We start from the raw sequence: 15,313 nt of genomic DNA on the forward strand, positions 1-15,313 counted from the left end.
ACTATTTTTACTTCTGCAGAGTGTACAGCTAAAGTATGCAGCCTGTACTGTAACTATAATGAGACTATTGATTTCTTCTTTCAGGTTCATTTTTATCCATTAAAGATCATTTTATATCATGAACATGAATATATGAACTCTGGATCTCCAGCTCTGTCATCTCAAATAAACCATCCTTCAATCTCTAAATGTTTACAGACATAATCGTGATGTCATAACCACAGTACAGTTTAAATAAAACGAGATCATTGAGAAACATTTCGCCCTATTTGTTTTCACACGTGACACATCTGCTTGTCTCCAATATTCACAAAAGACAGATTCATCATCTTTGTCGCCACCTAGAGGCAGAACAAGGTTTTTCCTTCGTCACAGAATCTTCAACTCAGTTTATGAAATCTGAACACACGAGCATGAAGATCTGCTGCTCCCTCACTCCAACAAACCACGGAGCAGCAGGCTGCAGCAGCTTCTGTTTCAGGTGGAATATTAAGAAGCTCATGAATCATTATCTCCTAAAGAAAAAGAACAACACAACAAAACGTGTTTTTCTTTTCACTCACAAAATGTGATTTTAACTTTAAAGTTGAATAAAGTGAAACTGATTCAACTGGTTCCTGTCATTGTGTTCCTGTTTTATTGTTCAGTGTTTGGCTTCAGCATCAAGCACTCTCCACGATCAAAGCAGCTGTTGTTCTCCATCACACACACACACACACACACACACACACACACACACACACACACACACACACACACACACCTCCCTCCGTGCCTTTGTGAGAATGTCTGTGTGTCACCAGCAGCAGTGATGACAAACGTCCTTGTGTTGTGTTGCAGACACGAACACACACACATTCCACATTTTACATACATGACACACACGTGGGCTTCATTGTTAAATGTGTGTAAATGTTTGAATGTGTGCGGGACTCACGCTGCGCTGAGTGTGTGTGTGTGTTTCTTCTTCATGTGATAAACTCTTGTTTCTTCACTTCCTGAACTTTAAGAGGTGAACTCTCGGTCCTCCTCTCGCGCGCCCTCCTCTCGCGCGCCTCTCAGGGAGTTTAGTGCGTAACGGACACCGATCAGTTTCTACTTCTTCCTCCTCCTCTGCCGGCATGCTGGGATGTCTCGAGAGTGAAGCGAGAGGAAGAGAGAGAGAGAGAGAACGAGAGGGATGACAATAAAGCGTTTGAGTTTACGTCACACCGCCGACTCGTCGTGGATGGACAGATAGAGACAGAGTCAAAGGGTGACAGCTGGTGTCCTTTACGCACATTACGCACAGATCCGTGCGTCCTGGCGCATCCAGCTCCAGAGTTTGGAAGAAGTGCAGCAGTTTGGATGTTCACTCTGAAGCCCAGCTTGTGCGTGTCTGCTGCGCTGCTGCATGGACATCCCGCAGGTGTTTAGGACAGGTGTTCAGCTCACGGTAACCCGTCTGTCTCTCGGTGCGTCACGGACTCTTCGGACGGGGATAAGTTTATCCTGAAGATCATGTCGGGACAGAAACCGTCGCTGAGGAGTGGCGGACGCTTCCAGGTGGATGTGGTGACAGAAGCATCATCCGCACCCTCGGCTACGGCACCTCCTGCGCCGGCCTCCACCGACGAATCCAAACCGCCCGAGGAGTCTAAGACCCGGTCCAGGTCGGTGGGCTTCATGGATCCGGGCGCTCTCGGCAGCGCGATGGACATCGGTCTCCCGCCTGATGTCTTCAAAGAGCCAGACACGGCGAGGAGCGACTCGGTCAGCCTCCACTCAACGGGCACGGGACACACACACATCTCAGACTCCCACTCCAACACGTACTACATGAGGACCTTCGGACACAACACCATCGACGCGGTGCCAAACATCGACTTCTACCGACAGACCGCCGCGCCGTTTGGAGAGAAGCTGAGCAGACCGTCTCTGTCCGAGCTGCACGACGAACTCGACAAAGTAACTCCACACACACCTTTCACACCATCCTCACTTTAATGACTGCACTGAGGATTTACATGCACAACTTTATGATGTCATAACATCAGAGCGCGAGACAAACAGATCTGAAACACTGACTTTATGAAGATTAAAAATAACAAGGGAAAGAGCAGCTTTACAAATTTGTCTCAACTATTTTTTACTGGTGAATTTTTATTTCATATGTAAGTAAAATAACTCAAATGTACGGAAGCCCTAAGTGGACATGTAGGACATTTTACGTCACTCAACTTGTCCTGTGGCAGCCAATCATTTCCAGTTGTTTCCTGTAAATCTGAACTTCTTTGTCTTGGTTTAAGGACCCTGGGACTGCAGGAGTTAGCTTCTATAAATACATCTAAGATAATGAAAACCTGCTATAACCTCCTATAATCACAGGGAACCAGAGACAGATGAAATGCATGGAGTCTTGTCCTTGTGCATTTTCATAGTGAGAATATTTCAATAAAAAGGTGCCGGGTCAAGTAGAAGGAAAAATATTCCATATTCCTTTAACTATCCCTGATTTTAAAAGCTCAGCATAAAAAGTTTCCTTGTGACATTTGATAGATAGAGATAGATAGATAGATACTTTATTGATCCCGAGGGAAATTCATTTAATAATCGTAGAATCTGCAGACTGATCAAACCGTGATCACTGATTTTATCCAACACTTCTCGTGTTCCTCTGACGGGAGTTTGTATGAGAAATCTTCTCGTGAAAATATTCCATTCACTCCCATCTGAGAGACCCTGAGTGGGCTCAGTGACATCACTAAAGGCATGACTGGAACACACACACACACACACACACACACACACACACAATGCAGCCTCTCATGACCCTGCAGGCTCCCACTCCTCTTACAGGACGAGGTGTCGCTGAAACATAGACGTACATTGTACAGTAACAGATGAACGGTGACGTCGCAGCGTCTTAAAGGTAGCATGATGATGCAGCGTTCAGATCAGGCCCCGCCTCCTCGGCTCATCGCCACCAGAGGCCTTTTTTTCTGAAACTGAAACCTGAAGTTGCTGCAGGTTGGTTGATGGCAGGCTGATGTACGTTGACTGGTTGCACCTACGCTTCAAGCTAGCTGAGAATATGACCTTTATTTAAGCGAGCTAGCACAAGCTAACCTCCTCATCCCAACATGCTTCTTCAGAGCGAGCAGACTCAAGGTTCACCCTCATGTTGGAGCGATCTTCATACACCTCACGTTCATGTCCATGACGTTCCCATATTCCCCAGCCCGCTCTCATTGGCTGGTGGAAACACGGCCTGTCTGTACGGAGGACGACCGAGCAGCTGAGCTTCACTCTGGATAAATCTGTGCAGTATTTAGTGTTCGACTTTTTCAGCACGGCACAAAGTCAGAGAGACTACCTTTCCACAGAGAGAGTCGACCCACGAGTCGGCCACGACCTCGACTGCTGCACTATAAATTAAACATCACTGTGTGGTCGGAATAATGAGCGCTGATGTGTCCTTATGACATTCCTGGAATGGCTTCTGTACTCCTTCACACAACTACGCCACAACGACGCAAAGAAGAGTCACTTATTCAGCTCGGTGAAAGTCACCTTTAAAAAATCAATCAATCAGAGACTGTTGCACAAACTCTCACCCATCACATACGATGTTATACAGAGCGTTCACACTTACACCAGCCTCCTGGTGTTTCTCCTGCAGAAAGTCCGAGTGAGGTTGAGATGTTGGATTAACACACCTGTTAGTTCCACACCTGACTTATTACCTGTCATAATCATCACAGCCACTAGGTGTCCCTGCATTACTTTTAATATGGAACATAAGCCGAAACTTAGACTTAGACTTCTCTCGATGTTCCTCTGACTCTCCCCGTCTGTGCTGTGATTGGTCGCCAGGAGCCGTTTGAGGATGGCCTGGCCAACGGAGAGGAGCCGTCAGCAGCCGAGGAGGCGGCGGCGTTGGCAGCAAAGGAGGGGAAAGCAGGACAGGTCAAGTTCGGCTGGGTCAAAGGAGTCTTGGTTAGTTTTTTTTTATGTGTGTGCGTTCCAGTTCCAGCCCGTTTGTAGTTTTATTGATCACATGATGCGACTTGATGCGTGTTGCAGATCCGTTGCATGCTGAATATCTGGGGCGTGATGCTCTTCATCAGGATGTCCTGGATCGTTGGACAGGCTGGAATCGGTGGGTACAAACCAAAGTCCCCTCGTTGCATTGAGTCCTTCATTTCCTTGTGTCTCCTTCTTTTCACGTTGTTTGATAAATCACAGGTCTGACCATTGCCATCATCCTGATGGCCACGCTGGTCACCACCATCACCGGTCTGTCTACTTCTGCCATCGCAACCAATGGCTTCGTACGAGGAGGTGAGACGACCATTTGAAGAAATCAAATACGACTAGATTCCGAAGGTTGATCGCTCAGGGGTCCTTAGAGGAAGAACATGCGACATGTTGTGTAAATGTAAGCATGTGTTCCTCGTCTGTCCAGGAGGGGCGTATTACCTGATCTCCAGGAGTCTGGGGCCCGAGTTCGGAGGCTCCATCGGTCTCATCTTTGCGTTCGCCAACGCGGTGGCCGTGGCGATGTACGTGGTGGGCTTCGCGGAGACGGTGGTAGAGATGCTCAGAGTGAGGATGACTTTCTTTGTTACGACCTTTTAAACGTAGATTTTATTGGAGTGTTTGACGTTTTGGTGACGGTCTTTGTTGTTGTTTTGGTCGCAGGATGTGGACGCTCTGATGACGGACGAGCTGAACGACATTCGCATCGTTGGGACTCTGACCGTCATCCTGCTGCTGGGGATCTCTGTAGCTGGGATGGAGTGGGAGGCTAAGGTACTGTGATCTAAGAACTACACAGTGCCAGACCCCCCCGTCTGGCGTGGATGTCGACTTGTTGCTTCTGTTCTGCTAGCTTAAGTCAAAATTGAAGCCCCGCCCCTGTCTCTTTAACTTCCTGTCTCTCGGTGTCCATCAGGCTCAGATCGTCCTCCTGGTGATCCTGTTGGGAGCGATCGTGAACTACTTCTTCGGAAGCTTCATGGCGATGGAAAGCAAGGAGCCGAAAGGATTCTTCGGCTACAACAGTCAGTTTGCACCTTTTTGGTTTGAGGCAAACTAAGATCAAACATTTGCAATAATAAAAGACAAACTTTTAAAAACACGCTTTTACTGTTTTGGGTTTTACCGTGTCCAGCCGCCATCTTCTTAGAGAACCTGGGTCCAGACTTCCGAGAAGATGAGACTTTCTTTTCGGTGTTCGCCATTTTCTTCCCTGCGGCCACCGGGATCCTGGCTGGAGCGAACATCTCTGGAGACCTGGCTGTGAGTCTGACATCAGGACCAATGAGGATAGACGCATCATTTCTGATCCATCATATGCAGATGATACCTCGCTCTGTGTTTCTGATTTATCTGATGATCTGAGCGGTTCACACGCTGGCTCAAAGATTTGTTAACTGCCTTTGTTAAGCATTCAGACACATTATAGAGGAAGCACACTTGAAATGAACGCCGTGCTGCATCGTTGAGGTAACTCTATCCTGGTTGGTCTCTGAAACGAGTCGAGTGACACTACGATCACAGTTTGGTTCTAACTCTTTGACTCGCTTCGGGCTGAACGTCTCTGTGAGCTGAGCAGAATTTAAATCTGTGACGTCTTCGTCTTCTTCAGGATCCGCAGTCAGCGATCCCTAAAGGAACGCTGCTGGCCATCCTCATCACGGGAATCACATACGTGGCTGTGGCCATCTCTGCAGGTAACATCACGCCGAACACGTTCAATACTTATCTACTTTTAAAGGTATAATATCTACAAGTTACACTAAAACATCTGGAATATGAATTTTTTTTTTGTTGTGTTCTACATAAGCTCAAATATTTCCTACAGTTATTAGTTTCACATCCATCACTGATCGATCGAGGTCTGATCAGTATACAGGAGGGACGTGTTTGGAGACTTTGTGTCTGTTTTACTGTTTCTGTGTAATCTTTGAGTCTCAGTTCTGATGACTTTTGTGTTTCAGAGTTATTCATATAAAAAAAGAAGTTGCTGCCAGATTTGGCCAATTTATAATTTCTTTCAAACAGATTTAGACAAATAATCTTTTTGTTTGTGTCTGACTGAGAGGGCGACATCGCTGCTGACCCTCTCAGTGTGTTTCCTGATGTTAAAGTTATTGTTCTGTTCACACGTTCTGAGTTTCTGATATTATAACTTCACTAAACTGAAGAGTGAAAATATAAAGAGGAAACAGAAACACTACAAGGTGAGTTTAGCTTTGATGAGTCAAAGTGTGTGTTGTTTTTGTCCACCTGGAGGCTCCTGCATCGTCAGGGACGCCACCGGTGACCACAACGACACGGTGAGCGACACGGTCAACTGTACCGACGCCGCCTGCACGCTGGGCTACGACTTCTCCATCTGCAAGGAGGGAGGCTGTCAGTACGGCCTGATGAACGACTTCCAGGTACCCCACACACACACACACACACACACACACACACACACACACAGGAGCTACAATCTGGACTCAAGTTCAAGTTCATCAGACTGAATTTCTTAGATTTATTTGTCGGAGTTGTCTTGAGGACACGTCGTGACACAAACGGCCCTGTGAGGACTTTTTTTTTTTTTTAGTCACAATCTGTCGTCGCTTCCTCTGAAGTCAAAAACACGACAGGGGTTTTTTAAAGAAGTCTTGTCTGAAGCAGGCGTCGGTCAAACCAGCAGTTTGACTGGAGACACTTGAGAGACACATCACAGATTAAATCTGTCTTGGTCTCAAGACTGGTTTGGAAACCACTTCCTGAAGTGTGGTCTCAGAAAGCTTTTTTACTCGGTCTTGTCTCGTTGCTCAGACTGAGGAGCACACGAGACGTCATCACTGTGATTAGAAGAAAACCTCTCTCTCTGAAAGAACAAATAACTTCAACTCATTTGTAGTTCTGATTTTATATCGCAGATTTACAGCCCGAGCATTTACACACTGTGGATGAAGAAATACCTGTCAAACACGAACATGGATCATGATAGACTATTGTTCTGATCCTGTATGTGTACATAGAGTGTGTGTGTGTGTGTGTGTGTGTGTGTGTGTGTGTGTGTGTGTGTGTGTGTGCGCATGTGTGTAGGTGGATGTTGTCAATGCTCTCATTCAGCTCCGTCTCCAGCCAGAGAAAACCTTGTGACTCCAAACAACAGTCACTATTATCACTGCTGCACGATGTTTGGGAACAGCTCCGTCACACACACACACACGCACACACACACACACACACACACACACGGCTCGCTGACACTGATATCGCTGACATTGTCCACGCTCTCGGCCGCAGACAGAAACACTCACTTTGTTTTGTTTCTAAGTTGTTCTGTGTAAAATGTGCATCGCAACATCTGTCCCACAGAGAAGAGGTCGTGATTGGATGAAATTAACAGCTCTGTGTGTGTGTGTGTGTGTGTGTGTGTGTGTGTGTGTTTAGACGTCACACAGCGTTGGTCGACACTGCAACTCGCTCAGGAAGTAAGCCGTCGCGTGTCCTTCGCTTCAGTCGCTTATAAAAACACTTTGTGATGAGATGACGGCGCTCGTTCAGGAACAAGAGGACGTGTGTCCAGCTGTTCTCCCGTCTGCACAGACGTCTCGTCTTTACGCTCAGAAGGTTGAGTGAAACCAACGTCTGACGTCACCACTTTTCAAACCTTCGAGGAAAACTGCGAGAGATTATGACATTAAGCAAAAAAAACTAGGGCTGGGACTTGATTAAAACATTTTAACTAATTAACTCAGAGCTTTGCCCTAAAAAGCAACACTTCTCAATCTAAATGGATTTTGGTGGATGAATCAATACAATGCATCCAATGTTACTTGCTTCTCAATTTTATAAAGCTGCTAGCTTTAGCACATTTTCTAACCCCTTATCTTCTACCACTAATAGTGATCTACAGTGCAGATCAATCACTTTAGTGAGTATATTTGTAAGTTTATCAGACGTTGAATTACTAATGTTGGTCCTGAAGACAGTCACTGGTCGAGTTTAGGCTGCAAATGCTTCTCGTTTGTACTTCTTGTTCTTGTACTTCTTGTTTAAGTAGCGAAAAGCTAGCATGAACGAAGCTAGCGAAAAACTAGCACAAACAAACCTAGCGATAAGCTAGCGAAAATTTAGCACGAAGCTAGCTATAAGCTAGCGAAAAGCTAGCACGAAGCTAGCGATAAGCTAGCACAAAGCTAGCGCGTAGCAATGACAAACAGTTCTGCGCTGTTTATGAGGCAAACTGTGATTAAATGCATCAAAAGAAAATACCGTGTTATTTTCTTGTAATTAATTAATCGTAATTAACACGTTAAAGTTTTACCCCTAAAAGAAACATAACACGTCCATGTGAGGCACACGATGAACATTGCTCCTGATAATCGTTCATGGCAGCATATTGAGCCTCTGCTGTTCTGAACAAACATTTAAGTAATTGAATCAGAGGAGAACTTCATCATAGACCGTTTATGAGAAGTGGACGCAGCTTAAAGTGAAGCCAATGCAAACAGGGGCCAGCAGGGGGCGATCTACTGGTTAAAAATAGACATCAAACTTTTTATCAAGGCGGGAAAATGATCCTTCTTCTAATGTGATTTATTCCCTCAGTAAACTTCATCAGGATGTTTCCATCCGTTTTTCAAGTCTGCTTTAATGACGCCTATTTTGTAACTGGGGTGTATTTTTATTGGTCATTTTGTGTGTGTGTGTGTGTGTGTGTGTGTGTGTTTGTGTGTGTGTGTGTGTTTTTAGGTGATGAGTCTGGTGTCCGGCTTCGGTCCTCTGATCTCTGCTGGGATTTTTTCAGCCACTCTGTCCTCGGCGTTGGCCTCGCTGGTCAGCGCGCCGAAAGTCTTCCAGGTCAAAAACCATCAAAGTGTTTTGCATCATCGATAACTTGTATTACCGCCACTTTGTTTGTAACATACTCAGCTTTAACTCTGTTAATAATTGTTTTGTTATTTCTTAAAGAATTGAGTGACAGATGATGCTGCTGTGATTTTAGGCTCTGTGCAAAGACAACATCTATCCAGGACTGGGCGTGTTTGCAAAAGGTTACGGGAAGAACAACGAGCCTCTCCGTGGTTACGTCCTGACCTTCTTCATCGGACTCGCCTTCATCCTCATCGGTAGGTTTCTGAACGACTCAAGCTTGATTCGTGAATGAGAATGTCGGATTTGCTTTTGTTACACGTCGATCCTTTTTTTGTTTTGTTCCGACAGCCGAGTTGAACATCATCGCTCCGATCATCTCCAACTTCTTCCTCGCCTCGTACGCGCTCATTAACTTCTCCGTCTTCCACTCCTCCTTGGCCAACTCTCCAGGTAGACTCTTTTGTTGAAGAGCGTTAGATCTAATTTGCTCTGTTGTCAATAATGTCTGATTCGTTGCGTCTCTGACCACAGGGTGGCGTCCCAGCTTCAAGTACTACAACATGTGGGTGTCTCTGGCGGGGGCGATCCTGTGCGTGGTGGTGATGTTTGTCATCAACTGGTGGGCGGCTCTAGTCACGCTGCTCATCGTCCTCGCTCTCTACATCTACGTGAGCTACAAGAAACCCGGTAGGAACAGAACAACGTCACATTAGATATTTCTGACTGCAAAATGCAGTTCCTCGAATAACCACTAGAGGTCCGCTGAACTTTAGAGAAGTACGGGATTTGAGCTTTATTCTTCACTTTGTACTTTGAACTAAATGTTGCTGCTGATCTAGAGCTCTTACAAATCTGTTCATGAGAATCATGTTTTTGGATGATAACGTGAGGTCACGAGTACTCTCACCGCTGCATGAAAAAAATATATATTTTAGAGGAAAATGATGCCCAATTATTCCCATCAGACAGACCTGTAACAGAGTGAGGCCTCCTTGGTTATCACTTTGCACACCAAACATCAGTTCATTGATTCTTGGGGTTTTACAACCTCAAGTAAGGATTCTGTTCATGCCGAAACTCATCCTGCTGTGTGTGTGTGTGTGTGTGTTTGTTCTGTTTCCTGTAGATGTGAACTGGGGCTCATCCACTCAGGCTCTGATCTACAACCAGGCTCTGACTCACTGTCAGAACCTCACCGGTGTCGAGGACCACGTTAAAAACTTCAGGTCTGATCCACAGGGTTAGATAAGTTCTTCAACACTGGGTTCAGATGAGACAGGGAGTAGAGGTGGAACAGCATGGCCATCAACGCACAATGAAAGATTTAAAAAACCAGCTCAGATTACTTAAAGGTCACATGATCTCCTCCTCTTCAGGTGAAATCAGTGTCCTCGCTCCTCTTCATCATGTGTGTGAAGTGTGTTGTTGTAAATCCACTCTGATCCTGTATTTGATCATGTCTATAAACCCCTCTATTTCAGCCCTGCTCAGAACAGGCTGTTTCTGTGTCTGTAGCTTTAAATATGTAAATGAGCTGTGTCTGACCACGCCCCCTCTCTGGAAGGGCTTGGGTGTACTCGCTGCTTTCTGGCTCCATGTCCTATTGTTTACGGTGAGAAGGCAGACTCAGAGGGCAGAACAAACACCTAGCTGTGGGAGGGTCACCCACCTGGGGGAGGGGCTACTACCCTTTGTGATGTCATGAAGGGGAGGGGCTACTGCCCTTTGTGATGTCATGAAGGGAACATCTCCGAACTGCCTGGTTGAGCACACATTTTCTGAAAAGTGGAGCAGGCAGGAGACGGAGAGGATGGACTTTTGACATCCTTGGGGGGGTTTGGAGACAGACTAGAGACACATGTTAGCGTTAGACGAACGTCTAATGACAAAACTGAGAATAATCTTAAAGCCTTTTGAAGCGGATGTCTAAGTAAGTAAGTTCCTTGTTTTCAGGCCGCAGTGTTTGGTGATGGTGGGTTATCCAAACTCCCGTCCTGCTCTGGTTCAGCTCGTTCATTCTTTCACAAAGAACGTGGGCCTCATGGTCTGCGCTCACGTCAAGACTGTACGTACAGACAAACACTTCTTTACCTCTCTGACACTTCCTGTTGGATCTCCTCCCGTCTTCACTCCCATCTCTCCACTCTTTCAGTTGACCCGTCGGCCGAACTTTAAGGAGCTGTCTCAGGATCACGCTCGCTGTCAGCGCTGGCTGAATAAAAAACGGATCAAAGCCTTTTACACTCCGGTGTACACGGACAGTCTGAGGCACGGGGCGCAGTTCCTCATGCAGGTATGAACACCTCACATGAAGGGAAACTCCACATATCCTAAGACAAGAGAACGAACCAGACCTTCATAAGAATACTAAAAAAACATTTTTTTCATTTAAAACTAATCTGAAAGTGCCACAGAGTCAAGAAGTCAACAAATCATAAATACCAAAGCATTAAAGGACCCGAGTGTGAAAGAACAGAGGAAGAGGAAACGCAAAGCTAGATTCAATGTTTAGATTCAATGCGGTGGTAAACAGGAAGTCAGTGGAGGTTGAATGTGATGTGGTCATACTTTCGCAGCCTTATCAGGATGCTAGCGGCGCAGTCTTTAGCGTCCCAATCACTGGCTGCTGTCTCTGATCCGCAGGCTGTGGGACTGGGTCGTCTGAAGCCCAACACGCTGGTCATGGGCTACAAGAACAACTGGAGCGAAGGAGACATGAGAGACTTAGAGATTTACGTCCACACGATACAGTAAGCAAGAAGCATTCATTGAAGTTCACGTCATGCATCGACTTCACTACAGATGTCACAATCTGTCCTGCGTTACAGCGACGCCTTCGACCTGCAGTACGGCGTGGTGATTCTCAGGCTGCAGGACGGACTCGACATCTCTCACATCCAGGGACAAGGTGCGCTCTCTGGTTCTCTGTTTATCCATCTGTGTGTGTGTGTGTGTGTGTGTGTGTGTGTGTGTGAGCGACTTCATGGACTGTGTCCTTCTCCCTGTTCTTGCTCCTGAAGATGAGTTGATGTCTTCAAATGAGAAACCTCCAGCTGGCAGTAAGGAGGCGGAGGTTACTGTGACTGTGACCAAAGACTCGGACTCTGACACCTGTCCTTCAAAGACCACCAGCAACCAGAGCAGCCCGCTCATCCTGAAAGGTAATCATCTCATCTGAACATCAAACTCTTTGTTTTCTTTTGAAGGAGCCACTTTTCAAACCCCTTCCTTTGAACTTCTTTCTCCTGTAAGAGATGGATCCAACATTATAAGACAAAGTCAACCTTTTACCTGACCATGTGTCTTTCTTCTTCTGTAACGTCCTCCGTCCAGAAACAAAGATTCCTCTGAGCCTGACCGACCAGCGTCTGCTGGAGACGAGTCAGCAGTTCAAGAAAAAACAGGGCAAAGGAACCATCGACGTCTGGTGGCTGTTTGATGACGGAGGTCAGTTTCTGTGTCACACACAAAGTGGAACAGAGGCAAGTGTTAAAGGAACAGTCTGTAGCTCCACCCCCTAGTGTTTCAAATGAGTACTGCAGTCTAAACTCTAATCATCACAGGGAACTGTCTCCCCCCCTCCTCTCACACAGGTCAGCATGTGGTGGACACTGTAGCTTCAGTGTTTAGCCAGCTCTGCATGTGGTGGACACTGTAGCTTCAGTGTTTAGCCAGCTCTGCATGTGGTGGACACTGTAGCTTCAGTGTTTAGCCAGCTCTGCATGTGGTGGACACTGTAGCTTCAGTGTTTAGCCAGCTCTGCATGTGGTGGACACTGTAGCTTCAGTGTTTAGCCAGCTCTGCATGGCTCTGTAAAGCTTTCTGCGTTCTAACCTCTCTCCATGTTTCATCTCCAACATTGATCCTAGTTTGAGCAGCTTTCTGCTGCTGGAGCTTATTAGAAACATGCAGAGGCTTTTTAGCTCGGGTACAATCACTTCTATCTGAAGCAGTTCCACTGCCCGCTTCCATCGCTGCAACACCTGTTCACCTGATAACTGCTCTCATATCTGGCAAACCCAGGGGCGTCCAAAACGGCCTTCAAAGCCCCGCCTACCTTCTCTGGTCCAATCAGATCCCGAGCATTCAGGAGCAGAATCTAAAGTTAGAAGGAGGACATACTGGCTGCTGCATTGTTGTCAGAGAAGCTTCAACACAGCAGGTTTCCTTCATGATCACACAGGAGGAGAGCAGCTCTCTGATTGGTCGTTTCAGGATCAAGGCAGATATTATTTGTAGAATATCCGGAGCAGCTCTTCCTGTTGGAGATGACTGAAAGAGGGCAGGCTAAATAGATAACACAGCTTGATGTTCAATCAGAGCAAACACAGATATCTAAAGAAATAGAGTGACTGTCATCAGTTTGTTTCTGTTCTTGCAGGTCTGACTCTGCTCATTCCCTTCCTGCTGACCAACAGAAGCAAATGGGGCGACTGCAGGATCCGCGTCTTCATCGGAGGGAAGATCAACCGCATCGACCACGACCGCCGAGCGTAAGTCTTATAAGCTATGACCCATTAAACAAAAACAACCCTTACTACTGATTATGATGTACGTGTGTGTGTGTGTGTGTGTGTGTGTGTGTGTGTCCTGTCAGGATGGCCACGCTGCTCAGCAGGTTCAGGATCGACTTCTCTGACATCCACGTCCTCGGAGACATCAACACCAAACCCAAGAAACACAAGTACGACCTCCGCTGCTTTTTTACAGAACAAAGCCTGAATAACTTTATTCAAGTATAACCTTTAAAACAAAACAAAAAAACGACAGATGGAGATTTTAAAGCTTGAACCAGCGCCGTTATCAAATGATGCTTGTGTGTTTTCTGGACAGCAAGCTGACGTTTAAGGAGCTGATCGAGCCGTACAGGCTGAAGGAGGACGACATGGAGCAGGAGGCGGCAGAGAGGCTGAAGGCTCAGGAGCCGTGGAGGATCACTGACAACGAGCTGGAGCTCTACAGGGCCAAGGTCTCGCACGCACGCACGCTCGCACGCACGCACGCACGCACGCACACACACACACACACGATCTGTGTAACCCAGAAACCTTAAACACGCAGTACGTACATCGCACCACCAGGGGGCTCTCAATCAAAACAACGACAAAAGATGACGTCGAGGCTGGCGGTGAATCATGGGAGTGATTCCATCCCCCACCCAGGATAAAAACAAACCCTGCGTTGACCTTAGTCTTGACGAGCGGGTGAAACCGACCCGAGGAAGAGAACATGTTTACAGACGAGCTAATGTATCCATGTATGTGATGTATCAACGTTACATCTGGTGTTTCCACGGCAACGACTAACAAGACCACGACAAGACGCGTCCAGTTCCAGCTGTGAAATGAAGGAACTCTTCTGACTTTGTTACGTGCTGGAGATTTGGATATTTTGGTGAATCAATTGAGATAAACTGGTGGAAACATAACGAACACGTTCTTCATGCTTTGTGTCCTTCAGACAAACCGACAGATCCGCCTGAACGAGCTGCTGAAGGAGCACTCGAGCATGGCCAAGCTCATCGTCATGTAAGAGCTCGAAATCCACCTTCATTTTTATTAACATGCTACGATGCATACCACACTCTGAAATAACTGTCAGTCCTGCATTCAAGCAGAGTGAAACATCATTTATGACATCTGCCTGACTCTCTCTCTCTCTCTCTCTCTCTCTCGCTGCAGGAGCATGCCTCTGGCCAGGAAGGGCACAGTGTCCAGCGCCCTCTATATGTGCTGGCTGGAAACTCTCTCCAAAGACCTCCCCCCTCTGCTGCTGGTCCGAGGGAACCACCAGAGCGTCCTGACCTTCTACTCCTAACACACTCGCACATTCACACACACACACAAACACACAGTCAATGTCCAAATCGATATGTTTCAGCTGTGCAGGAACAGAAATGTAATTAAAGTTGTGTGTCTCAGATCTGAACGTCTCCGGCTGTCTAACGTTTGAGTAAATGTTTGGTTAACACGTTAACTTCCTTTTTGTCTTTGACAGTAAGGGACTGGTCTTTATGTGAGAGAGAGTAACAGGAGTAAAAGTCAACGTATTAATGATTAATAATGATAATGATGTTAAACTCATAATTACAGAATGTTTGACAGTGTCCATGAAGAAACTTTATTTTTTATTTCTTTTGGGTTCCAAGGAAAAGGTATTTAAGGATTTCATGTAACATTATTTTGTACAGTATTTATTAAAATATTAACTAAAGCGAGTGTTTCTGTCCAGTCTGTTTTTCTTTTTGAAATGTTCAGAGGATCATTTAAGTTTCTCTAGGAGACAGAAGTAAAGCAAATCCATCTTTACATCATCCATCTTTACATCATCCTTCTTTACATCATCCATCTTTCCATCATCCATCTTTACATCATCCATCTTTACATCATCCTTCTTTACATCATCCATCTTTCCATCATCCATCTTTCCATCATCCATCCAT

The 15,313-nt window shown here is 46.1% G+C and overlaps 1 protein-coding gene across 1 annotated transcript; it reads left to right on the forward strand.

Moving 5' to 3' along the window:
• Window positions 1-1,095: 1,095 nt before the first annotated feature.
• On the forward strand, window positions 1,096-15,103 carry LOC306830855 (solute carrier family 12 member 2). Its single transcript, XM_079354565.1, has 26 exons — window positions 1,096-1,947; window positions 3,856-3,978; window positions 4,066-4,141; window positions 4,228-4,323; window positions 4,448-4,587; window positions 4,684-4,794; window positions 4,937-5,045; window positions 5,156-5,283; window positions 5,633-5,717; window positions 6,280-6,428; window positions 8,749-8,856; window positions 9,002-9,125; window positions 9,220-9,321; window positions 9,403-9,558; window positions 9,998-10,097; window positions 10,825-10,936; window positions 11,024-11,164; window positions 11,515-11,621; window positions 11,700-11,779; window positions 11,892-12,032; window positions 12,205-12,318; window positions 13,253-13,364; window positions 13,469-13,555; window positions 13,705-13,840; window positions 14,332-14,399; window positions 14,553-15,103. The coding sequence occupies exons 1-26, from the start codon at window positions 1,501-1,503 to the stop codon at window positions 14,686-14,688; spliced, it is 3,288 nt and encodes a 1,095-aa protein (XP_079210691.1). The 5' UTR covers window positions 1,096-1,500; the 3' UTR covers window positions 14,689-15,103.
• The last annotated feature ends 210 nt before the right edge of the window (window positions 15,104-15,313 follow it).

Source organism: Symphodus melops (genome assembly GCF_947650265.1).
Source record: "Symphodus melops genome assembly, chromosome: 1".
Lineage (NCBI taxonomy): Eukaryota > Metazoa > Chordata > Actinopteri > Labriformes > Labridae > Symphodus > Symphodus melops.

Coding starts and splice junctions, on each gene's coding strand:
- LOC306830855 (XM_079354565.1), top strand. CDS start 1,501: ATGTCGGGACAGAAACCGTCGCTGAGGAGTGGCGGACGCTTCCAGGTG. Junction 11,165..11,514: donor GGGCGCAGTTCCTCATGCAG/GTATGAACACCT, acceptor TCTGATCCGCAG/GCTGTGGGACTGGGTCGTCT. Junction 12,319..13,252: donor GTGGCTGTTTGATGACGGAG/GTCAGTTTCTGT, acceptor CTGTTCTTGCAG/GTCTGACTCTGCTCATTCCC.